The 26376-nt window shown below is 39.1% G+C and overlaps 1 protein-coding gene across 1 annotated transcript in view; it reads left to right on the plus strand.

The window, feature by feature from the left end:
* Window positions 1-26376, plus strand: part of LOC102818868 (histone deacetylase complex subunit SAP130-like) — a 156726-nt gene that overhangs the window by 28297 nt on the left and 102053 nt on the right. The window contains exons 2-6 of the mRNA XM_006876205.1: window positions 12783-13018; window positions 13725-13883; window positions 15068-15179; window positions 17350-17474; window positions 18614-18738. Of these exons, the coding sequence (XP_006876267.1) occupies window positions 12783-13018; window positions 13725-13883; window positions 15068-15179; window positions 17350-17474; window positions 18614-18738 (757 nt within the window). The remainder of the gene's footprint in view (window positions 1-12782; window positions 13019-13724; window positions 13884-15067; window positions 15180-17349; window positions 17475-18613; window positions 18739-26376) is intronic.

Raw genomic sequence — 26376 nt, forward strand, 5'->3', positions numbered from 1 at the left:
AACCTGCTTGGTCGGGTATTCTGTGTTGTTGTTGGCGGAGCTCTCTGCTATACGTCCACCTGATCCGCCATCTTGTTTGTTCCTCTGTCGTTTTTCTTGACACTTGCTTTCTTGAGTGTTGATAGTGGATCCAAACAATATGAAGTCTTTGTAAACTTTAATCTTTTCTATACTCATCATGAAATTATTTATTGGTCTAGTGGTGAGGAATTTTTGTTTTCTTGACATTGAGGTGCAACCTGTGCTCATGATTTTGCCCATAGATTCCTTCAGTCTCACAAGTTGAGGTTCAATTTGTTTATTCAGTTCTTTTCAGCTTGAGAAATGCTGAGTGTGTTTTTCCCTTTTGGTTTTCTAACTCCAGGTATTTGTGCATTTCATTGTAATACTTGACTTTGCCTTCTTGAGTTGCCCTTTGAAGTTTTCTATTTAGCTCTTTGACTTCCTCATTTTTTGCATTTCCTTTAGCTTCTGTACACTGGAGGACAAATTTTATGTCTCTTCTGACATCCATTTTGGTCTTTTCTTTCTGCTCTTTTTTTTTCTTCATGAATTGAGTGAAGGTTTACAGAGCAGCCCATCAGTTTTGCATTCAACAAATCATAAACTTTGCTTCATTACATGGTTACAATCCCTTCCATGACAGTTAACAGCATTTACCTCTATTCACTTTAACTACTGCATTCCTCTCTTTGTCTCCTGCCACCCCTATCTTTCCTCTACCAACCTCCCTCCACTTGTATATTGCTTGCCACGTAACCCATGTCAACGTATGTCTACCTTCTAGTGCATGTTTCATTTCCTTCTCCCCCCAAAACCATCATAGATTGTTTCTTTTATCAAGAACCCTCTCCCCTCTTTTTTTTTTTTTTCTTTATGTACAAAGCAAAAGTAAAACCATGCAGGAATATATTGTTTAAACAACCAAGGGCACATTCTGGAAGCCTCCTGACTGCCAGCACACAGCCTTTCTCTTTCCATGAGTCTAGAGTCCTCAGCTGTTCAACCTCCCCATGCCATTACTTCTCCCTCCATCTCTGGTATTGCTGTTTCTCTGGTTAGGGTCCCATGTTGTGCTCATGTGCTTCTCTTTTGATGGTCCTAGAGTCCTCTGTTCCTGTTATGTAAGATTAACTACTCCCTCATCCTTTTTTGTTATACAATGTCTCTACCTTTACATCCGTGACATTTGTAATTAGCTATGGTAACAGTTACTCACTAATGAATCATATGAATCCTATCCTCATCTTCTTTCACCAGACCCATCTAGACAAGAGGAAAACTATTCAGTGGGGATTCTACCTTCCCCTGCACACTTTGAAGCTAAATTCTCTCTTGAAAACTTGTAAGCCAGCCACTTCATGCATTTATTGCACACCCCAGTCCCCCATTTTAGGTAGCCAGTGTCTTAAGTTGCCCAACTCTATCAACCCTGTGTACTGAGGAATAGGTTTGATCCTTGATGTGAAGACTCCTTCCCTCTTAGCTGGTATTTTGAGTTACTACATTCATAAGTATAGGTCAAGTTCATCAAATTATAGCAACTTACACTTAATTCCTTTATCAAATTTCTTTATCTTCTTCTAGTTGAGTTATGATCATCAAACCATCAAAGCTAGGTCAAATGGGTACTATCTGCAAGTATGGGTATACTTGTGCATCTCCCCTCACTTCATATCAGCTGGACACTTCACTCTCAGCTCTAGCCCTCTGTGGCTAGGTCCTTGTCCATGGTTTCAGGAGTTCCCAAGTATCACCACACTTCAGACCAACCAGCCCCTCCTTTTCTTTCTCTCATCTTAAGGTCCACGGGAATCTATGGAATGTGGTCTAACTCAGCACATATCTTCATTATTGCCTTTTCATCTTGACTTTTTAATGACCTTTTGTTTTCTTCCTGTATGATGTTCTTGATATCATCCTGTAATTCTTCTGATCTCTGGTCATTTGTATTTAATGCATTATATGTATTCTTAAATGATCTTTGAATTCAGGTGTAACATGGTTATGGTCATATTTTGGGTCTCGTATACTTGCTCTGGTAGCGTAGTGGTTACGAATCGGGCTGCGAACCTTAAGGTCAGCGGTTCGAAACTACCAGCTGCTCCGCGGGAGAAAGATGAGGCTTTCTACTCCCGCAAAGATTTACACCCTCGGAAACCCTGTACAGGGTCGCTATGAGTCGGAACCGACTCGAAGGCACCTAACAACAACAACAACATACTTGTTTTAATGTTGTTCAGCTTCAGTCTGAACTTGTACATGAGTAATTAATGGTCTGTTTCACAGCGCCCCAGCCTTGTTTTGGCTGATGATAAATGATTTTTTTTTTAACTATCTCTTCCCATGAATTTAGTCAGTTTGATTACCGTGTATCCCATCTGATGGGGTACATGTGTATAGCTGTCTTTTATGCTGTTTAAAAAGGTATTTGCAGTGAATAAGCCATTGCTCTTGCAAAATTCTGTCATGCAATCTCCAGCATCATTTCTGTCACCAAGGCCATGTTTTCCAATTATGGATCCTTTCTCTTTGTTTTCAACCTTCACATTCCAAGCACCAAGAGTTATCAATACATCTTAATTGCATATTTGAACAATTTTAGACTGAAGAAGTTGGTAGAATTAATCAATTTCATCATTACTGACTTTAGTGGTTGATGCATAAATTGAACAAGTGGTGTGATCTGGTCTTCCTTATAAACACATAGATATTGTCTTATCACAGACAGCATTGTACTTCACGTTAGGTCTTGAAATGTTCTTTTGGAGGATGAGTGTGATGCCATTCCTCTTCAATTTATCACTCCTGGCATAGTAAATTGTATACTTTTCTGATTCAAAATGGCCAACACCAGTTCATTTAAGCCCATTAGTACATATGACATCCATCTTGAGTTCTGTTTTGTTTTGACACCTTTTAATTTTCCTATATTCATACTTCATGCATTCCATGTTCTAATTATTGATGGATGTTTCTAGATGTTTCTCCTCATTTTGAGTTATGCCCCATCAGCAAGTGAAGGTTTCCAAAGCTTTATTCCATTCTTGTTATCATGGTCCACTACTTTGAGGCAGCAAGTCTTCCCCAGTTGTCTTTTGAATGACTTCCATCCTGAGGTGCATCTTCTTTTGCTATCCATAAGGTGTTCTTTGGCTAACCATTCAGTAGTAGTTTGCTCCTCCATCTTCCTAGTTTGTCTCATTCTGGAAGGTCTGCTGAAAACCTGTACACCATGGATGACCCGTCTAGTATTTAAAATACTTATGGCATAACTTCCAGCATCACAGCAACATGCAAGCCACCACAGTATGAAAAACTGAAAAATAGGTGATAGTTCAATAACACTTGTCATCATGTATAGCCATGATGACACACCACTACACACTCATAAGAATGGCTGTATATCAGATGCTGGTGAATACTAGGAATAACTCAGAATCTCAGAATATAGAAACTACAGATACCTTTGAAAACATTTTGGCAATTTCTTGAAAAATTAAACATTTATTTACCATTTGACTAGGTCATCTTTCCCTAGATGTTGGTAAGTTAGGATGCTTGTGAAAAATTGTTGAGCTTTCAACTAGTCTTTTACTTATATGTAAATTATACCTTAATAAAGTGATTTTTGCTGTTGTTGTTAAGTGTCATCAGAAATCCAAAAAGTGAATGACACGGGGTAAAGTCAGAATACAAAATTTTTTTTTCTTCTGAAGGGCTTATAAATAGAGTATATGGATATTGAGCCCAACTGTTGATGATAGCCAAATTTTGAAATACCCTAAAAATGTATATATCATTTGTTGTTGTTAAGTACCATTGAGTTGGTTCCAATGTACAGGCTTTCTGAGAGTACTGTTTGGAACTGATGACTTTGTGGTTGGCAGAAATTATATCTAGCCATTAAAAAATGATGCTGTATGTATTCTGTAATTCAGTAAGTTCCATTCCCAGGTACGTATCCAACAAATTCTATTTTAGTTATTTAGCACTCCTATAACAGAAATAGAATCCTGGTGTGGTGCTGTGGGTTAATGCGCTAGAGTACAAAGTAGGTTTGAACTGCAAGTTCTGTGGTTCAAGCTCACCAATAGCTCCTTGGAAACCCTATACATGGTCTCTATGGGTCAGCAACAACATAACAGAAATACCGTAAGTGGGTGGCTTTAACAAACAAACTTATTTTCTCATAGTTTCAGAGACTAAAAGTTCAAATTTAGAGTTCCAGCCTAGGTGAAGGCTTCTCTCTCTGGTGACTCTGGAGGAAGGTATTTATCTGTTTTAGCGCCTAGTTTCATGTTGCTTGTCATCGCTTTCCCATCTCTGCTTCTAACTTGCTTATTTAATCTCTTTATATACCTAAAGAGATCGACTTACGATACACCCTACAGTAATCCTGGCATATTAATATGATAAACACAGCCTATCCCCAAACGGATTGTAACCACAGGCATAGAAGTGCTAGGGTTTATAACACATATACTTTGGGGACACAGTTTAGTCCATAACAATATGTTCATGAACAGGCACGTGTAAAAATATTCATTAAAAAATTGGGGGCAAGATGGCAGAGTAGGGAGACTCACTGGTCAGACCCTTTGCAACAAAGACATGGAAAAACAAGTTAAATAGGTAGAGAGGTGGTGGTCCTGGAACACTGAGCTTCAGAAGATAAGATAGAGAGGTGGACTGAGTGCTGACTGGAAGAGGACGCTGTATAGGAACTATGAGAGAAGAAAAGCAAGAAGGCTATCAGCTGGCATTTTGAACTTTTGTGAGCAATGCCCAGCCTTCGGGCACAGGGACAGGCTGCAGGTGGGAAACAAGGGAAGTGCAGTCCTCCGTTGTTCTCTTGCACTCCTGGTTGCTGAGGTGTGGCCAGTCCCGTCATTGCCAGTGCAGCAGCCAGTGGTATCCCCTCCTGTGTGCAGCCTTTGCCTGGGGTCCTTCAGGAGGGTCGTGAACCTGTCCTGAACTATGCTACACAGACAGCAAACCGTGAACTGTGTTCAGACTTCTTACCAGTGTCTAGCATATCCACAAGGAGACAGATGGTGAGTGCTGAAACACACTAGTAAACGATCATCAAATATAAATAACGATGACACCACAGTATGTTGGCAAAAACAGGCAATTTAGCTTACATGAAGAAATAAAACAGAGTGCTACGTGTAGCAAGTGACCAAAATATAGAGTCAGAAAATATAATAACCAGAAATAGAATCAGAACTATTTGATAAGAAATTTTAAAAATTAGGTACCTACAATGAATTGAGAGAAAGGTTAATAAAAGCAAGGAAGAATTCAGGAAAATAATACATGAACAAACTGTCAATATAATGAAAATCTGGAAACCATACAAAAATAGCAGTTAGAAAGCCAGAAGATTAATACTAAGAATTCAGAAATAGATAGTACATTGAAAGGGAAAAGTAGAATTGAATTAATGGACGTCTGAATCAGTAAGCTTGAAGACAAATCTATTCATTTTAAAGGAGAACAATCAGAAAAAAGAAAAAAATCCAAAGAAAGCCTAAGATTTATGTGGCACACTACTAAGTGGAATAATTTACATGGGATTGGAATTCCAGAATAGAAAAAGGCAAATGAATCTATAGAGAAAACTTTCCTACAAAGATGAGAAGATAGCCATTCAAGGAGTTAAATGAATTCCAAACAGGATAGACCCCAATAGAAGATCACTAAGACATATTATAATCAGACTTTTCAAAATCAAAAACAAGGAAAGAATCCTGAGAGCAGCTTGGGAAAAACCTAAAAGTTGCCTACAAAGGAGAACTAATGATACTAAACTCTGATTTCTCAGCAGAAACCATGAGGGCAAGAAGATAATGGAATGACATATATAAAACTCTAAAAGGAAAAAAATTGCAAAATTGTCCATCAAATATGATGGTAAAATTAGGAAATTTCCAGATAAACAGAAATTAAAAGAATTTGCAAAAACCAGACCAACTTTACACAAAATACTAAAGGGAGTTCTTTGGACCAAGAACCAACAACAGCATTCACCAGCCTGAGACTAACATACATGGCAGTATAACTTAGAACACAACCCAAATTTAGAAATATTCAAAGTAAAACAAACCTTGTTGATGTTAGGTGCCATCAAATCGGCACTGACTTATAGCGACCTTATGCACAGCAGAACGAAACACTGCCCAATCCTGGGCCAACCTCACTATTGTTGCCACACTTGAGTCCATAGATGCTGCCACTTGGCAAATCCGTCTCGCTGGGGGTCTTCCTCTTTTTCTCTGACCCTCCACCTTACAAAACATGATATCCTTCTCCTGAGACTTGTCCTTCCTGACAATATGTCTGAAGTATGAGAGATGAAGTTTGGCCATCCTGGCCTCCAAGGAGCACTCTGGCTGTACTTACAACACAGATCTGTTGGTTCTTTTGGCAGCCCATAACACTTTCAGTATTCTCCTCCAACACCATAATTCAAAAGGCTCAGTTCTTCTACAGTCTTTCTTATTCACTGTCCAGCTTTCGCATGCATATGAGGTTATTGAAAATACTATGGCTTGGGTCAGGCGCACCTTAGTACTCAAGTGTTTACTCTTCAACACTTTAAAAAGGTCTTGTGCAGCAGATTGCCTAATGCAGTACATCGTTTGATTTCTTGACTGCTGCTTCCGTGAGTGTTGATAGTTGATCCAAAAAGAATGAAGTCGTTAACAACTTCAATATTTTCTCAGTTGATAATAATGTTGTTTATTGGTCCAGTGGTGAGGATTTTTGCTTTCTTGACATAGAGATGCAATCCGTACTGAAGGCTGTGCTCTTTGATCTTCATCAGTAAATATTTTAAGTCTTCTTCATTTTCAGCAAGCCAGATTGTATTATCTGCATATCGCAGGTTGTTAATGATTCTTCCTCCAATCCTAATGCCACGGGTTTCTTCATAGAACCCTGCTTCTCGGATTATTTGCTCAGCATACAGTTTGAGTAAGTATGGTGAAAGAATACAACCCTGTCACACACCTACACAAAACAAACCTAGAAGACTGAAAATAAGGAACCAAAGATACTAGTTTGTAGCTACAAAACATAAAGTTTTAAAAAAGGGAATAATGTAATTACAGAACTTATAAATGAAGAGAAAATCAAGTAGATTTCAAGAAAAAATAAAATAGACCTAGCTGTAGTGCTAAAACTAAATCAAGCCTTACTCCTAGCCTTAGCCCAACTGCTACCCCTAACATTAACCGTAGTCCTAATGATAACCCTAAAACAAAATGAAGTCCTAGGCCTTGCCTAGACCTAGCCATAGTCCTAATCCTAACTCCTTAGTCCTACCCACTTCTACACCCCAGCCATCTACCCTCCCCCCCCAAAAAATAAAAAAACTCATAGCACTTCTGTTCATCATAATAAAACACTGGAACCTATCCAAATGTCCTTTAACAATCAATTGGATAGATAATTTATGGTTTAATTTCACACAGTGTCATACTATACAGCATTGACAATGAAAGCTACTTCTACATGCGACGACATGGATAACTGATTAAGTGAAAGAAGCAAAATTCAACAGGGTACATTTATTCGTCTATTTGTATAAAATTTAAAAATAGGCATAGTTGGTGTCTTAGTTATCTAGTTAGTACTGCTGTAACAGAAATACCATAAGTGAATGACTTTAAAAACAGAAATTTATTCTCTCAGAGGTTTGGAGGCTAGAAGTCTGAATTCAGAGGACTATCTCTGGAGAAAGGTCTCCTTTCAGATTTATAAGCCCAGCATTCCTTGGAGATTTTCATGTATTTTGACATCAGTCATTCCCTGGATTTTGGAGCTTCACAGTACACGAACTGTAGGTCCAAAGGACACACTCCACTTTTGGCTTTTCTTTCGTGGTGGTAGTAGCCCCCTCTTTCTCTTTCTTTTTTTTCTCTTGTAAAAGACAAGGTGTTCCATGCCATACCTTTGGGGATGGATCTGTCATTTTTTTTATCAGGGTCATGGTGGGATTAAAGGTGAGATAAACCACCTTCAGAGTCCTGGTGTGGTGCTGTTGGTTAATGCACTGGACTGCAAGGTTGGTTTGGACCACAGGGTTGGTGGTTCAAGTTCACCAGTTGGTCCTCAGAAACCCTATACAGGGTCACTATGAATGGAATCGACTCAATGGTATATAACAGCAGCAACAACAATATTTGGATTGAGTCTAGGTGATATTGTCATGTGTGTTAGTTTCTATAGCTTAATGGTTACGGATTGGGCTGTGAACTGCAAGGTCAGCAGTTCGAAACTACCAGCTGCTTCGCGGGAGAAAGTTGAGGCGTTCTGCTCCCGTAAAGATTAACAGCCTCCGAAACCCTGTGCAGGGTCGCTATGAGTTGGAACCAACTCCACGGCACATAATAACAACAACAACAATTGTCTGCTATTGCTGGTTCTGTCCACAGAACTTCATTTAGTATTTTTTTCTAAGGTGGATCTAGTTTTTACAAATTCTTTTAATTTCTGGTTGGCTGAAAATGACCTAGTTTCACCATCATATTTGATGGAAAGTTGTACTGTATATATAATTCTTGGTTTGCAGTTTGTTTCTTTCACAGTTTATAAATGTCTTATTGCCACGTGGTTGATTTTGAAAAGCTTGGCTATAGTAAATATATCTTAAGATTTTTCTTTTGAGGTCTATTCTGTTTGGAGTTTGTTCAATCTCTTGAATAGCTATCTTCTCATTTTCATGATATTGTTGTTGTTGTTAGGTGTCATCGAGAACCGATTCATGGCGACCTTATGCACAGCAGAATGAAACACTGCCTGATTCTGGGCCAACCTCACTATTGTTGCCACACTTGAGTCCATAGATACTGCCACGTGGCCAATCCATTTCGTAGGGGGTCTTCCTCTTTTTCTCAGACCCTCGACCTTTACCAAACATGATACCATTCTCCAGCGACTGGTCCCTCCTGACAATATGTCTGAAGTATGAGAGTCGAAGTTTGGCCATCTTGGTCTTCAAGAAGCACTCTGGCTGCACTTCTTCCAAAACGTATTTATTGGGTTTTTTTGGCAGCCCATGGCACTTTCAATATTCTCCAACACCACAATTCAAAAGCATAAATTCTTCTACGGTCTTCCTTATTCACTATCCAGCTTTCGCATGCATATGAGGTTATTGAAAATAGCATGGCTTGGGTCAGGTGCACTTTATTCCTCAAGCTGACATCTTTGCTCTTCAACACTTTAAAAAGGTTTTGTGCAGCAGATTTGCCTAATGCAATATGTCATCTGATTTCTTGACTGCTGCTTCCATGAGTGTTGATAGTTTATCCAAGAAGAATGAAATCCTTGACAGCTTCAGTCTTTTCTCTACTGATTGTTGTTTATTGGTCCAGTCATGAGGATTTTTGATTTCTTGACATTGAGATTTAATCCATACCATAGGCTGTGCTCTTTGATCTTCATCAGTAAATGTTTTAAGTCCTCTTCACTTTCAGCAAGCCAGGTTGTCTCATCTGCATATTGCAGGTTGTTTATGAGTCTTCCTCCAAGCCTGATGCCACATTTTTCTTCATATAACCCAGTTTCTCGGATTATTTGCTCAGCATACAGGTTGAATAAATATGGTGAAAGAATACAATCTTGTTGCACACCTTTCTTAATTTTAAGCCATTCAGTGTTCCCATGTTCTGTTCAAACAACTGCTTCTTTGTCCAGGTACAGATTCCTCATGAGCACAATAAAGTGTTCTGGTATACTCATACTTCACAATGTTGTCCATAGCTGTCATGATCCACATAATCGAAAGCCTTTGCATAGTCAATAAAGCACAGGTAAACATCTTTCTGATATTTTCTGCTTTCAACCAAGATCCATCGGATATCAGCAATGATATCCCTTGTTCCATGGCCTCTTCTGAATCCAGCTTGAATGTTAGGGAAGTTTTTTTTCCAACAACTCTTGGACAATATTCTCTGCGGTTTTATTTGTTTCTTCCTGTTCTGGATTTCCTATCACATGCAAGTTATTTCTCTTGATACAGTGTCCCACATAAATATTAGGCTTTCTTTAGAGTTTTTTTTATTCTTTTTCTGATTGTTCCTCAGCGGAATTTTTTCTAAGCTCAGTAATTTGGCTTTCCATTGATTCAGTTCTTTTTCTTTGCTCTTTCAGTGTATTATTTATTTTTGAAGAGTTAGTGTTAATTATGGACTTCTGTAGGATAAGCACTGTAGGAGAAGTACTGAACTGTCAACTACAAGGTTGGCGGTTCTAACCTTAAACAGGGTCTCTCTGAGTCAGAACTGACTGGAAGGCATTTAACAACCACAGTGGTAGTTGTTTTTGTTCCCAGTGTTTCGATTACTTTGTCAGGTTTTACTCATGGATTTTTCTATAGCTTTGTCTATGTTTTCCATGATTTCATGTGTAGTTTTCTTGATATTTCTCACGATCCCTTGAAATTGCCTAATTAATATTATTTTAGATTCCTTATCAGGTAATTCTGATACCATTTCTGGTATTTTCTATGTCTGCATTTTAGTAACTTGTTTGAGGTACTCTGTCTTACTTCTTTGTGTAAGCTGAAGTTGTCTGTTTTTCTCCAAGACTTTGTAGTTTCATATTTCAATTTAGCTATTAATTGTATATTGGTGTGTTCCCACGTACTCACCAGCTGTTTCCTGTGTGTGTGGTAGAGACTTGAAGTGTGAACATAGTTCTCTGTTCACTGTTTATGTAGCATAGTTCAAGGTGGGATCAGAGACCTCAAGAAGCAGGGGTTCTATGCCAGAACACCTGACTCCAGATAGAGCAGAAGCTGTGCAAGAGGTGGTGCCACTGGCCCCTGGGTTGGTAAGGGCAGGGACTGGCCACGCCTCTGGCTACCAGAAAGGCATGGGAACAAGGGAGAATTGAACTGCCTTACTGCCAGCCTCTGGTAGCGTAGTGGTTATGAATCGGGCTGCAAGTTGCAAGGTCAGCAGTTCGAAACTACCAGCTGTTCTGCGGGAGAAAGATGAGACTTTCTGCTCCCGTAAAGATTTGCAGCCTTGGAAACCCTGTGCAGGGTCACTATGAGTTGGAACCAACTTCATGGTACTTAACAACAACAACAACTGCCACCTCCTGTGCTTTATCAACAACTGTTCAAAAAACTCAGTACGGCCATGCCATGTTAGCCCATGGTCCACCTTTCCCTCTCCCTCTTTCTTTCTCTCTCTCTTGTTTAGCCTCCTCTTCCAGTTTGGCACTCAGTCCCCTTTTCTGTCCTTTCCTCTGATGCTCAGGGTTCCAGGATTACCATCTGTTTTACTCCATCTCCCTTGTCTTTGTTACAGAGGGTTGGCTCAGTGTGTCTGCTTACTCTGCCACCTTGTCTGGGACTCCTCTGTTTTAATTTTTAAAGTGATAGTGTGGTGTGTTAACGTGCTCTCATAGGTTAAAATTCTAAGAGTATACAATAAAAAGTATCACTGTCGTTTCTCTTCCTACCACCCCCCAGTCATCCACTTTCTTTTTCTTTAAATAAAATACAATGGTTTTGAAGATGTTTATCCATGTGCAGATATATATGTATTTGTATGTGTTCTCCTTCAAAGACAGTGGTAGTTCAGTGGTAGAATTCTTACATTCCATATAGGAGACGTGGACTGTATTCGAAACTGGTACATTTTAAGCACTGCTACCTCCTGTCTGTCACTGGAGGCTTGTGTGTTGCTATGATAATGAATATGTTTGGATGGAGCTTTCAAACTAACAGAAACTAGAAAGAAAAGCCTGGCCATCTACTTTTGAAAAACCAGTCAGTGAAAACCCATGAGAGCAAAATGGCCACATCCCATTGTGCAGGCGTTACTTGGAAACCCTATATAAGATCATTGTGAGTCGGAACCAACTTGATGACACTTCATCACCACCACCAGCCAAGAGTTGTTGTTTTTGTTAGGTTCCATCGAGTCGGTACTGACTCATAGCGACCCTATGTACAACAGAATGAAACACTGCCCGGTCCTGGGCCAACCTCGTAATTGTTGCCATGCTTGAGCCCATTGATGCTACCATATTGCCAATCCATCTTGCTGGGGATCTTCTTCTATTCTCTGACCTTCCACCTTACCAAACATGATATCCTTCTCCAGAGACTCATCCCTCCTGACAATATGTCTGAAGTATGAGAGATGAAGTTTGGCCATCCTGGCCTCTAAGGAGCACTCTGGCTGCACTTCTTCCAAAACAGATGTTTGTTCTTTTGGCAGCCCATGGCACGTTGAATATTCTTCTCCAACACCATAACTCAAAAGCATCAATTCTTATACATTCTTCCTTATTAGTATATGCACTTTAATAATGATAGATTTAACCATATTCTCTTTGTAGGGGTTTAGACTAAGAAATTCATTGACTGTTTATATGCTCTTATACTTAGGAACTGTATGTACTATTCTTAATAGTAGGATTTTGAAATTTTTTCCGAAAATGAAATGAAATGAAATTGTCTTATAATCTGTATTGCACTTTCAGCTGTTTGAGTTCATTTTAGATGGATTCTAAGTCATTTCCTCTAAAGGTGTGAAATCCACAATACCCAGAAAAAGTTTCATAGGTTGTCACTTCAAGACCTGATTCTATAAGGTGAATCTGTGCTCATATTTTCCTTGTTAAGGAAATGTCACAATGAAATGATTAGCTTATCAACCCTGAAACTTAGTTGCAAGTGCCACTTTTGTATGTACTATATATTAATTAACTTTGGGAGTATATGACTTTTTAATCCTTGATATATTTCCTAGTCAATGATGAATCAACTCGAGATGCTGAAGTCACTGCCAGGGAGCACCTGGGTTCTAGTAGCTCCCTCCAGTCCCGTGAAGAGAAACAAGAGCCTGTTGTAGTAAGACCCTATCCACAGGTCCAGATGTTGTCTACACACCATGCTGTTTCATCGGGCACACCCGTCACAGTAACAGCCCCACCAGCACATCTGACGCCAGCAGTGCCACTCTCATTTTCAGAGGGACTTATGAAGGTAACAGTGAGGCTTAAAATTTCATATTGAAGCATAGCTAAAGACTAGCTGATACTTATGGCAATTTTTATTCTATCTTAAGCTGTATACTAGGATTGTTCTTTGCTTTTGCTTTTTCATTTGTCATTTCACCTCTTTTCTGTAACCCAGAGCTGTCCTGTTCTACCACTCAAATATTTTTTTCCCACAGAGCAGTAGGCATCACAGATCTTTTCCCATATCATATTCTGAAATTGATTTTAAACCATAAGCATACTGACTCTGTTTTTGTTTTGGGAGTGCCACTACTATTTTTGAATTGCTTATATTAAAAGCGTTCTGATAAGAGAATGTATGAGAAAATTATCTTGTTTAGTTACCTTGTGGTATGTTTTCAGTTACTTGGAGTTTTATTTACTGCCTAAACTTGGGAGACAGTATTGCATAGAAGAAAGAAAACAGGCCATATCCCATATAGAACTAGACCTTTTTCCTAGCCCTACTTTTTACTTCCTTTGTGGCTTTGAGTGAGTCACTTAACTTTACTCTGTTTATTTCTGCATCTGTAAAATGGAAATGCTAGTACTGAAATGAAAAGAAAATATATAAGGCTTCTGACATCTTTGCTGGCTCTCTCCAGGTATGATTTGTTTACTTTTAACTGTAGATTGAAGTGCATCACTAGTAAAAGGTTACTGATATGTTTCATGTGATTTTTTGTTTGCAGCCACCACCAAAGCCCACCATGCCTAGCCGTCCTATTGCTCCCGCTCCACCTTCTACCTTGTCACTTCCCCCCAAGGTTCCAGGGCAGGTTACCGTTACCATGGAGAGTAGCATCCCTCAAGCGTCAGCAATTCCTGTGGCAACAATCAGTGGACAACAGGTTATTTTTCTCTTAATTTGCTGGTCTTCTGAGATGCCAAACTGTTGATCACTACATGTTGAATATCAGCAGTGCATTAGGCACTATACAAAATAATAATTTAAAGGACCACTAATATCTGTAATGTTAAGATAGCATGTATGAGAAAGACAGCTATAAGAAGTAGAAGCTAATGTGCATCTAAATGTGTAGTCTTTGTCACTTAGGCTATATTTATGGAGCATCTGCTAGATAACTATTCTCACAATAAGAGTCCTGGTGTGGTGCTGTAGGATAAACACTGGCCTACTAACTGCAAGTCAGCAGTTGAAACCTACAAGCCACTCCTTGGAAACCCTATATAAGGTCACAGTGAGTCAGAATCTACTCAACAACACTTAATAACAACTCCTGTCACTGTAAGATGCACATGTGAATAAGACAATCCATGTCCTTGGGCAGCTCAGAGCAGATAGTTGGTCCTTGGTTTAGGTAGAAAACTGTGATGGGATTAGATAGTATTCAACAGTAGTGTTAGGCAGTGTTTCTCTGATATGATGTTTAAATATTTTAAAGTTACTTACTAATGGAAAATCCAAGCATCAGAAATATTTTTGTTCATGTTTTTAGGAAAAATTAGTATTCTAAAAAGATATACTATGTATTTGTTTTTTCCTTTTTATTGGTCATACTGCTAAATAGTTCCAGAAGTGAATATTCAAACTCCAACCCAAGAAGCACTGGCACTAGAGGTTTGGGAGAATGTGATAAAGAGGCATTTAAGGGACGAGCCAAAGATGTCTAAGTAACCTGTTGAGTGCTGACTGAGATTTATTTAGAAACATTTGATAGCATCAGAGACTTGGTGGGTACAGTGGCATGTACAGTAAGTTTGAGAATGGGAAGAAACAAACTTTCAGCTAAGAGAGAAAGGAAGTATGAAAAACTAATACTGGAGACAAGAGTTTCTAAATTTGGAACCTCTGGGCCCTAAGCAGTTGATGGATACTCACAGTTATTGACCACAAGCCTGCTTGCATGTGTCATCATGCAGTATGCTCAGCAACAAAAACTAAATGACCTTAGTCCTTTCCCTTTGGGAACTCACTATCTAAAAGGAACAGCTTAACCCACATCTGGAGGCAATGGCTTCCAAGATACTATGGCTAACCACATGAAAATAACGTTCTATCCATTTGTTGCAGGGACATCCCAGTAACCTGCATCATATCATGACTACAAACGTACAGATGTCTATCATCCGCAGCAATGCTCCTGGGCCTCCTCTTCACATAGGAGCTTCTCATTTACCTCGAGGTGAAGACTGCAAGTCTCTTGAAATGACAGATAGATGTTTGGTAGAAAGTATAGTAACACAGTACCTTAAATCAGCGTATTAAACTTGTGTGATAATAGAAATAAACTCAGCAACGTACAGTTTTTACATAGTTTAATGTATGCATTGGATTGCTGTGCCTCTGTAGGATAAGTACTGGACTGCTAACACAAGGTCGGTGGTTCAAGGCTACCAGCCACTCTGCAGAAATAAGATGAGGCTTTCTGCTCCTGTAAATATTTACAGCCTCAGACACTCTATCCAGGGTCAGTCACCTTGAGTTGGAACCAGAACTTAACATCAATATGTATATATAGGAGGGGACTTCAAAAAACTTTCCTGGACAATGAAATGAAAAGATAATGGAATTTTTCACAAACGTTTTGAAGCCCCCTCATGTGGTAAGGAGCTCTGGTGGTGGAATGGGTTAAGAGCTGGGTTATGGTTTGAACCCACCAGCCACACCACAAGAAAGACATGGCAGTCCTCTTCAGAGGAGATTTACAGCTTCAGAAAACCTTTGGACCAGCTCTACTCTGTCTTAAGGGTCACTGTGAGTTGGAATCCACTTGATGGCAGTTGGTTTATAGTTGCAGTACAATATACGTATATGTTTGTGTATCGTATGTGTGTGTGTATATGTATAAAGCAATACAAATTTTTAGTGTGTTCTAGATTTTGCCCCTTATACTGTGGAACTCCCTAGAGCTAGGGTAGTCTAAACATTATCTCTATTGTAAAAACTCAGATACATGAGAGAGCTTCTAAAAGTTCATTAAAAAAATTCCATTATCTTTTAATTCCATTTATCTACAGACTTTTTGAAGCCCCCTCATATTTATACTGAATATTATTGTAGTGATAACAGCCTCTCTCTCTTTTTTTTAAAAAAAAACAACAAAAACTTTGTAGCAAGCAAATTGTTATTCTTAGTTTGTTTTAATACATTGTATGGTAGTAAAATTAATGAGATTTATCAACTGATTGACAAATAGAAATTGTTACATTCTGTTGAAAATATAAACGTCATTTTTGGCAAAGTCAGATACAAACAAAATAAGCTTTACTCTTTTGGGGTTTTTTTAAGCTTTACTCTAGTAACTCAGTACTTCTCTCAAAAATGTGGTCCAACGATCCTTCTAGCTCATTGATAGGGCTTCCACACTGCAACTCTCCTTCAGATGAAATACCACATGTTGAGTTTCAGTGAGTTTTTATTCTGCTACATACCATTCTAAATCCAGTTGTCTGGAAAGATTGTTAATTATTTCTCTATGTTCCAACTCCCTGTCTATAGAAGGTAATTTTTCGTCAAATATATTTTAATCAAAACAATGTATTGCATCAGATTAAATGCTGAAGCAAATGAGAATCATGTCTTCTTTTAGGCCGGTCCTTAAGAGATTTGTAAAAATGTTAATGTCACTAAAAATACTTTTTAGTTACTGTCACCAAAAAAAAAGTATTAAGATGTGATGAGTTTTGTAGAAGCTTGTCAACAGTTAAATGCACTCAGCTACTAACTGAAGGCTGTCAGTAATAATCCACCCAGGAGCATCTATGAAAAAGGACCTGACAATCTGCTTCCCAAAACTCATCCATTGAAAACCCTATGGACTACAGTTATACTCTGATAAACATGGGGTCATCATGTGACAGAATCGTCTTGATGGCCGCTGGTTTGGTGTGATATAATGTATTCATTTTTGTTTTAAAATTAAATATTTTAAGGTTTTCTCAGTGTAAACTTCAAAGCAACATCTTAATTCAGCCATTCTGAAACAGATATCTTACTTATCATAGAAACAACTTTATTTCAGGGGCCATCATATGTTTATCAGTGGTAATTAATCAAATGATATAGACACAATTTCAAGTGACAGTAACAGATTTGGTTATAGTATAACTGGTGATAACCACATAGTTTGACTATTAAATGTAGAAGTAGGGAGTCTCACCTAAAGTTCTTTGTTGTGCTCAGTAAAGTTTTAATTTATAAAGAGACCCTAAAGCTAACATGTTTGAGGAGTACTGACATGAATTAGCTGAGTTTTATAAATTATTGTGACTGTTTTTGTAGGGAATATAATTGGATGTATTGACATTGTTGAGCCCTTAAACCATACTAACTAATACAAAATTCTTTTTCAGGTGCAGCTGCTGCTGCAGTGATGTCTAGTTCTAAAGTAACCACTGTCTTAAGACCAACTTCTCAGTTGCCAAATGCTGCTACAGCACAACCAGCAGTGCAGCACATCATTCACCAACCGATCCAGGTATGTCTAGGTTGGGGGTCATCAGCCAGAAAATATTAAGTGCCTGCTTTGAGTTATTCATTCTGCTAGCTGCTATGTAACTTTCAATACTAGTTGCAAGATACAGGTAAGGTTGAGTAATAATGCAATGTCATTTGATAAGCTATAGGAATTTAGAAAAGAGCTAGTCTAGGAAGGCTTTTTGTTGGATGTAGTGGTTAGGATTGGTGTGAAACTGTAGGATTAGCACTGGACTGCGAACCACATAATTGGCAGTTCATACCTGCCAGCTGCTCCTCGAAAACCCTATACAGGATTGCTATCAGTTGGAACTGACTCAGTGGCACTTAACAGCAACAACAAGTGAGAATTCAGAGATGCTGAGAGGACGGTGCGTTAAGTGGGGAAATGGTATAAACAGTGGTAAGGATAAGCATGGCTATAGCATAGTCAGTCAGTGTGCATTAGAGCTGGCTAGAAAGTTTTTATGCACATTTTTGTGTATGTGTGTTTTTCCAGGAAGGTGGTTCATTACTTTCAAGGAAATCTATGACCTCTGTACTATTGAAGTGTGTAGTGTATTTGTGTATGATAATGTGGTAAACTGGGGACTCTGTGATATGGAGTATTGTTGTTGTTATGTGCCGTGGAGTCAGTTCTGACTCATAGCGACCCTGTACAGGGTTTCCGAGGCTGTAAATCTTTATGGGAGCAGAAAGCCTCATCTTTCTCCTGCAGAACAGCTGGTAGTTTCAAACTGCTGACCCTGAGGTTCACAGCCCAATTCGTATGATTTTGTAGACAGCTGAAAACATTTGATCATGTATGTGGTAGTGTGAAATGTCTGCACCAGGATCAGGGACAGATCTGTTGGAAACAGTAGAACTGAATAATTAGGTCCTATTATATTTTTTATGATAGGACAGAATTTTATTGAACAAACACATTGTTGATTTTTTTATAATTCTGTCTTTTGATCTTATAACAACATATATGAAAAGAGAATTCCTTAATAACAGAATGGTGAGAATTTACTTTCATTGGGCCAAAAATAGATTTATTAAGAGGCCGAAGTTTCTAATTATTCTATAGTGTTTGTCTTAGTATATTTTGTTTTGTCTTTTATTTTAAATGAAATATTTTTTCTCTTCTCTTGGTAGTCTCGGCCACCTGTGACCACCTCGAATACCATCCCTCCTGCTGTGGTAGCAACTGTCTCAGCCACCAGAGCTCAGTCGCCAGTCATTACTACAACAGCAGCACATGCTACTGATTCAACGCTTAGGTATGTTTAGCAATCTGAAGGTCAAGCCTTAATCTCATCTTTCATCCCTTCTATTCCTCCTTCCCTTTTTTCTTTTCTTTCTTTGTTCGTTAATTTAACTTAGTGTTTATTGACGATTTTTTACATTTCTTAAAAATTATTGTTCTTGTTTTGTTTTGCCATGTGCTGTTCAAGATACTGGGGATAAAGCAGTGTACAAATTCCTGCCTTTGTAGTTTTTGGGGTACTGGAGACACACAGTAAGCAAATGAATATATTAGGAGAGGGCGCGTTGGAGAGAAATTAAGTAAGGTAAGGGAGATTTGTAGTGACAAGGTTGGCTATGTAGGAGACTGTTTCATAAAACATGGTTAGAGAAGGCTTTGTTATAAGAATGCATTTGAACAGAAAATGCAAAGATGTGATAAAGTAGGCTATCTGGGAATACCATAGAAAATCTTAGAACACTTTTCAGCAGAGGAGTGCTATCATCTGAAGTTTTAGTTGGATCAGCCAAGTGGTGTATAGAAAGTAGGCTATGAAGAGGCAAAGTTGGATTCAGATAATTTAAAGGACTATAGCAGTAATTTAAGGGAGATGATGTTGGAAGTGGAAACAAAAGGTTAAATTCTGGATAAAAAAGGGTAAGTTACAAAGTGTTGCTACTTAGGTTATTAACTCATACATGGTTTATTCCAAACAAAATATGTTTACACATGTCGTTGCAATCAGCAGATGGATGCAGGCAGGTTCTCTCAGTAATACACTTGTCTTAGTCAACTCATAGCAACCCTTTATAGGATTTCTGAGGAGTAACTCATGAGTTTGAACTGCCGACCTTGCAGTGCAGACCAACTTTATGGTCAAGCATTTGTCCTACAGTGTCACACCAAGACACAATGTTGTTGTTGTTGTTGATAGGTGCTGTCGAGTTGGTACCGAGCCATAGCGACATTATGCACAGCAGAACGAAACACTGGCTAGCCCTGGGCCAACCTCACTACTCTTGCCACGCTAGAGTCCATCGATGCTGCCACTTGGCCAATCCATCTCGTTTGGGGGGGGGGGGTCTTCCTCTTTTTCTCTGACCCTCCACCTACTCCAGAGACTGGTCCCTCCTGACAATATGTCCAAAGTATGAGAGTCAAAGGTTGTCCATCTTGGCCTCCAAGGAGCACTCTGGCTGCACTTCTTCCAAAACGGATCTATTGTTTTTTCTGGTAGCCCATTGCACTTTCAATATTCTCCTCCAACACCATAACTCAAAAGCATCAATTCTACAGTGTTCCTTATTCACTGTCTAGCTTTTGCATGCATATGAGGTTATTGAAAATACCATGGCTTGGGTCAGGTCACCTTAGTCCTCAAGCTGACATCTTTGCTCTTCAACACTTTAAAAAGGTCTTGTGCAGCAGATTTGCCTAATGCAGTATGTTGTTTGATTTCTTGATTGCTGCTTCCATGAGTGTTGATAGTTTATCCAAGAAGAATGAAGTCCTTGACAACTTCAGTCTTTTCTCCATTGTTAAGAATGTTGTTTATTGGTCTAGTGGTGAGGATTTTTGTTTTACTTACATTGAGATGTAATCCATACTGAAAGCTGTGCTCTTTGGTCTTCATCAGTAAATGTTTTAAGTCCTCTTCGCTTTCAGCAAGCAAGGTTGTATCATCTGCATATTGCAGGTTGTTTATCAGCCTTCCTCCAATCCTGATGCCACATTTTCTTCATATAACCCAGCTTCTCAGATTATTTGCTCAGCATACAGGTTGAATAGTATGGTGAAAGAATACAAGCTTGTTCCACAGCCTCTTATGAATCAGGCTGAAACCTCTGGAAGTTCTCTGTCGATATATGATTGTAGCCGTTTCTGTATTACCTTTAGCCAAACTTGACTCACATGGGATACCAAAGAGATTGTCTGATGATTTCCGCATTCCATCTAGTCACCTCTCTTTGGAATGGGCACAAATACAGATCTCTTCCAATCAGTCAGCCAGATAGTTGTCTTCCAAATTTCCTGGCAGAGATGAGTGAGTGCCTCTTGTGCCATCTCACTTTGCTGAAAGATTTTTATTTTCATTCCATCAATTCCTGGTGCCTTGTTCTTTGCCAATTCCTTCAATGCACCTTGGACTTCCTCCTTCAGTATCATGGACTCTTGAGCATATGCTACCTCTTGAAACAGTTTAACATATAACCATTTTCTTTTGATATAGTGACTCTGTATTCCTTTTATTTTCCGTGATGCTTTCTGCATCATTAAATAATTTGCCCAAAGAACCTTTAAATAACGAAAGTCTAGGGTTGAGTTTTTTCTTCGTTTCCCTCAGCTTGAGAAATGCTGAACGTGTTCTTCCTTTTTGGTTTTCTGATTCCAGATCTTTGCACATTTTGTTGTAATATTTGGCTTTATCTTCGCGAGCTGATCTTTGAAATTTTCTGTTCAGCTCTTGGACTGCCTCATTTCTTCCATTTGCTTTAGCAGCTCTACGCTGGAGAGGAAGTTTCAGTGTCTCTTCTGACATCTATTTTGACCTTTTCCTGCTTTCTTGTCTTCTCAGTGACTTTTTGCTTTTTTCCTAGATGATGTTCTTGATATCATCACACAACTCTTCTGGTCTTCGGCCTTTAGTGTTTAGTGTATCAAATCTGTTCTTCAGATGATCACTAAATTCAGGTGGTATACATTCAAGGTCATATTTTGGCTCTTGCGAACTTGTTTTTATTTTCTTCAGCTTCAGTTTGAATTTGCATATGAGTAATTGTGTTCCACAGTCTGCCCCTGGCCTTGTTTTGACTGATGATATGGAGTTTTCTATTGTCTCTTTCCACAAATATAGTCAGTTTGATTTCTATGTATTCCATCTGGTGAGGTCTATGTGTATGTCTTTTGTGCTGTCTAAAGAAAGTATTTGCAATGAACAAATCATTGGTTTTGCAGAATTCTATAATGCGTTCTCCAGTATAATTTCTATCACCAAGGCCTTATTTTCCAAACACTGATCCTTCCTCTTTGCTCCTAACGTTTGCATTCCAATCACCAGTAATGATCAATACATCTTTATTGCATGTTTGATCAATTTTAGATTGAAGAAGTTGATAGATTTCTTCTGTTTCATCCTCACTGGCTTTAGTGGTTGGTGCGTAAATTTGAATAATAGTGGTATTAACTGGGCTTCCCTGTAGGCGCATGGATATTATCCTATCACAGACAGCATTGTACCTCACGACAGATCTGGATATGTTCTTTTTGAAGACGAATGCAACACCATTCCTCTTCAATTTGTCATTCCCAGCATAGTAAACCATGTAGTTGTCAGATTCAGAATGGCCAAAACCAGTCCTTTTCAGCTCACTAATGCCTAAGATATCGATGTTTAAGCGTTCCATTTCATTTTTGACAACTTCCAACTTTCCCAGATTCATACTTCATCCATTCCATGTTCTGATTTTCAGTGAATGTTTACAGATGTTTCTCTTCATTTTGAGTTGTGCCCCATCAGCAAATGAAGGTTCCGTGGGCTTTTCTCCTACGGGCTTTACTCCATTTGCGTAATCATGGTCAACTCTACTTTGAGCAGTCAGCTCTTCCTCAGTAATATTTTGAGTGACTTACAACCTGAAGGGCTCATTTTTCGGCACTATACCTGACAGTGTTTCTCTTCTGTTCATAAGGTTTTCAGTGACTAAATATTCGGAAGTAATTCGTCACTCTTTTTTCCTAGTCTTTCTTTGTCTGGAAACTCATCTGAAACCTATCCACCATGGGTGGCCCTGCTTAGTATTTAAAATACCGGTGACATAGCTTCCAGAATCACAGCAATTCATAAGCCACCACAGGACAAGAAACTGACAGACAAGTGGTGACCGTTTGGTTTTAAGTGGAAACTGTCACTTTAAATTTCGAGGAGATCTGTGTACATGCATAGTAGAACCCGCCAGGGGAGGGGGTGGGATGTCCATCGGATCAGGCATTCCCCTCTAGTACCAGAATGGAGGTGCGTAGACAGTGAGAGACCAATGAACAGATACCAAAGAAAGAATGTCCACAGTTCTGTCAGCGTTAGTTAGTGGCTTTTCGGATCCTTCCCCGCTTGGTCTCTCCCAAGATGGTGGCTCTGGAAGCAGCTGAGCGTCTTGAATTAGAAAGCAATGGATTTCTTGATTCTGCTACAAATTCTCCTAGTTGTAAGCCTTCTGAGCTTCTAAATATAACTTAAAAAGAAGGTTCAATCAAAACAATGTCTTCTGAGGAGATCTGCTGAGCTAGTGATATTCAAAGCAGAGGGAGTCAGTTCACAAGGTTTTAGCAACTTTTTGGGTAGGATTTCAAAGGAGTAATCTTGGTAGAATTTCTCAGAGGGCAGAGGATGATCATGGGGGCTGACCAGGAAGAAGTTTAAGAAAATTGAAACCTTCACTGATGAGAAAAAAAATCATGAAAGTTGCTCCAAGGAATTTTTTCTATCACAACAGTGTACCTGCTCATTCTTTGCGGGAGCAAAGGCTGTCCTATGATAATTATGCTTGAAAACCTTATCCCATCTTCCATATAGTCTTTATTTATTTATTTATTTTTAATGTTTTATTGTGAATTATATGATAGTTTACATGGGAGAACATTAGCTTTACATTAATCCTGTTGTATATCGTTTCATTGCTACGGTTAACAATCCTCTCCATGCATCATCAGCCAACCAAAGGGTATACCCAGCATGCCTGCCCCACTAGTTGTCAGCACACAGCCCCTCTCCCTCTCTGGGTCTGCAGTCCCTAGCCGCTCATCTGTCCACGTCATCGCCTCTGCCTCCATCTCTGGCGTCACTGCTTCTCTGGGTAGGGTCCCACTGTCTGCTCTTCTCCCTTGATGGTCCCAGGGACCTCCGCTCCTAGACTGCAAAGCTCCATATAGTCTTGATCTTGCCTCTTTTGACATCTTTTTGTTACCAAAACTCAGTATTGAAAAGGAATACAGTTTGAGTCCATCAAGGATGTCCAAACTGTCATTTTGACCTAATGTGAATTGAAGAGTGAAGAATTCTTTGGGAAAAGCTGAGAGAGATGGAAACAGTGCCCTCACCAGTTTATAGATACACCTAGCTGGATGTTATGTCAAGAAATAATAGCTTCACATTTGGATATTTTTGTTTAATAAAGATTTCTATGATTTAATAGCAAAACTTTTGAATTATGCTCATATTTTAACGATACAATCAAGAGTATATGTGGGGATATTAGAAATTCCTACCAATGCATAATGCTGTATATATGTCCTGTGTATCTAAGAGGCTAGAGTTACCACTAACTTGAGATGTAGAACACTGGGAGTGGTAGACTAGACTTTAGTTTTGGACTGTATAATATTATGATGACTTTTGAGTATCCAAGTTGGAGATGCTGATATATGAGTTTGGAGTCCATGAACGACATTAGAATAGATGATATAGTAGGTAGGAAAGAGGTTTATAAGAAAAATGGCTCCAACTTGAGAGGGTTTTATCATGGAGGCAGTATTCCCAGGGGCAGCCAAGATTGATTATGTCAAGAAGGTAAGATAAAGGATGTTTTCAGAGGAGAGGTTGAAACTTATAAGGGATTTTGCTAATAAAACGATTCTAAGTCCATTGACTACAGTGGAAGGATTGAGAGTTTGGAAAGGAGAGATAGTGTAGTTACAGGATTTACAGACCCATTTAGGTATAAAGTCAGCTTGATGGCACACAGTCCTGGAGTGTTATGAGTGATACACATAATGAGGTTGTAAGGGTTGGGGAAAACAACAGATTTTACTAGCAGGACGCAGAGCTGTGATGATATTTCTTGATTCTTACTATCGGAGTACTTGGTTAATACTCTGTGGACTGTTTGAATCCCAAGCTCGGCAGTTTAAGCTCACCAGCTGCTCCCCATAAACCCTATATATACAGCGTTGCTGTGGGTAGGAACCAACTCGACAGCAATTAACAACAACAACCATCGGACATGTAGATGCAGCAAAGGAGTCTTTTGTGTAGTATCATAAGAAGTGATTCACTGAACCAAAAAAAGGGATAGTACAAAAATAGAGCTGTTAGAACCTAATGACCATTCCCAAGACTTGATTCCCTAATGGAAGAAAGAGTATTGGTGTGAGAGAGGGAAGAGTCTGAGATACCTCCTTTTTTTTCTTGGGTTGACCAAATAAATACAAAGGCTACATGGAAGGTACAGCAGATTTTAGAATAAAGCTTGAATTTGGGATAGTGATATTCCTCAGAATAATCAAATGATTCATGTCAACAGACAGTCAAAGCTCAGGAGAAATGTCTGCCTGGAGATAATAAATTTAGGAGTCCTAAACATGTGGGCCACCACTCGTCTGTCAGTTTGTTGTACTGCGGTGGCTTGTGAGTTACTGTGATTCTGGAAGCTATGCCTCCGGTATTTTAAATACCAGTAGGGTCACCCATGGTGGACAGGTTTCAGATGAGCTTCCAGAAAAAGACAGACTAGGAAGAAGGAGTGATGAACTACTACCAAACATTTAGTCACTGAAAACCTTATGAATAGCAGAGAAACACTGTCAGATATAGTGCCGGAAAATGAGCCCCTCAGGTTGGAAAGCACTCAAAATGCGACTGGGGGAAGAGCTGCCTCCTCAAAGTAGATCTGACTGTGATGACGAGAATGGAGTGAAGCCTGTGGGAATAAAACCCTTGGTACCTTCATTTGCTGATGGGGCACAACTCAAAATGAAGGGAAACAGCTGTAAACATCCATTGACAATCGGAACATGGAATGTATGAAGTATGAATCTGGGGAAGTTGGAAGTTGTTAAAAATGAAATGGTACACATAAACATCGATATCTTAGGCATTAGTGAGCTGAAAAGGACTGGTATTGGCCATTTTGAATCTGACAACCACATGGTTTACTATGCCGGGAATGACAAATTAAAGAGAAATGCTGTTGCATTCATCATCAAAAAGAACATATCCAGATCAGTCATGAGGTACAACACTGTCTGTGATAGGATAATATCCATGCACCTAAAGGGAAGCCCAGAGGAGCTCTGGTAGCATAGTGGTTATGAATCGGGCTGCGAACTGCAAGGTCAGCAGTTCGAAACTACCAGCAATTCCGCGGGAGAAAGGTGAGGGTTTCTGCTCCTGTAAAGATTTACAGCCTCGGAAACCCTGTACAGGGTTACTATGAGTCCGAACTGACTGCACAGCACATAACAACAACAAAGGGAAGCCCAGTTAATACCACTATTATTCAAAATTACGCACCAACCACTAAAGCCAGTGAGGGTGCAATTCTACCAACTTCTTCAATCTCAAATTGATCAGATATGCAATCATATATTGGAATGATTGGGAGCAAAGAGGAAGGCTCAGTAGTTGGATAAAAAGGCCATGGTTATAGAAATGATCCTGGAGAACGCATGATAGAATTCTGCAAAATCAATGATTTGTTCATTTCAAGTACCTTCTATAGACAGCGTAAGAGACAACATACATATGGACCTCACCAGATTGAATACATAGAAATCAAATTGACTATATCTGCGGAAAGAGATGATGGAAAAGCTCCGTATGAGTCAAAACAAGGCAAGGGGCAGACTGTGAAACAAACCATCAATTGCTTATATGCAAATTCAAACTGAAGCTTAAGAA

The sequence above is a fragment of the Chrysochloris asiatica genome, unplaced genomic scaffold, assembly GCF_000296735.1.
Source record: "Chrysochloris asiatica unplaced genomic scaffold, ChrAsi1.0 scaffold00363, whole genome shotgun sequence".
Classification (NCBI taxonomy): Eukaryota; Metazoa; Chordata; class Mammalia; order Afrosoricida; family Chrysochloridae; genus Chrysochloris; species Chrysochloris asiatica.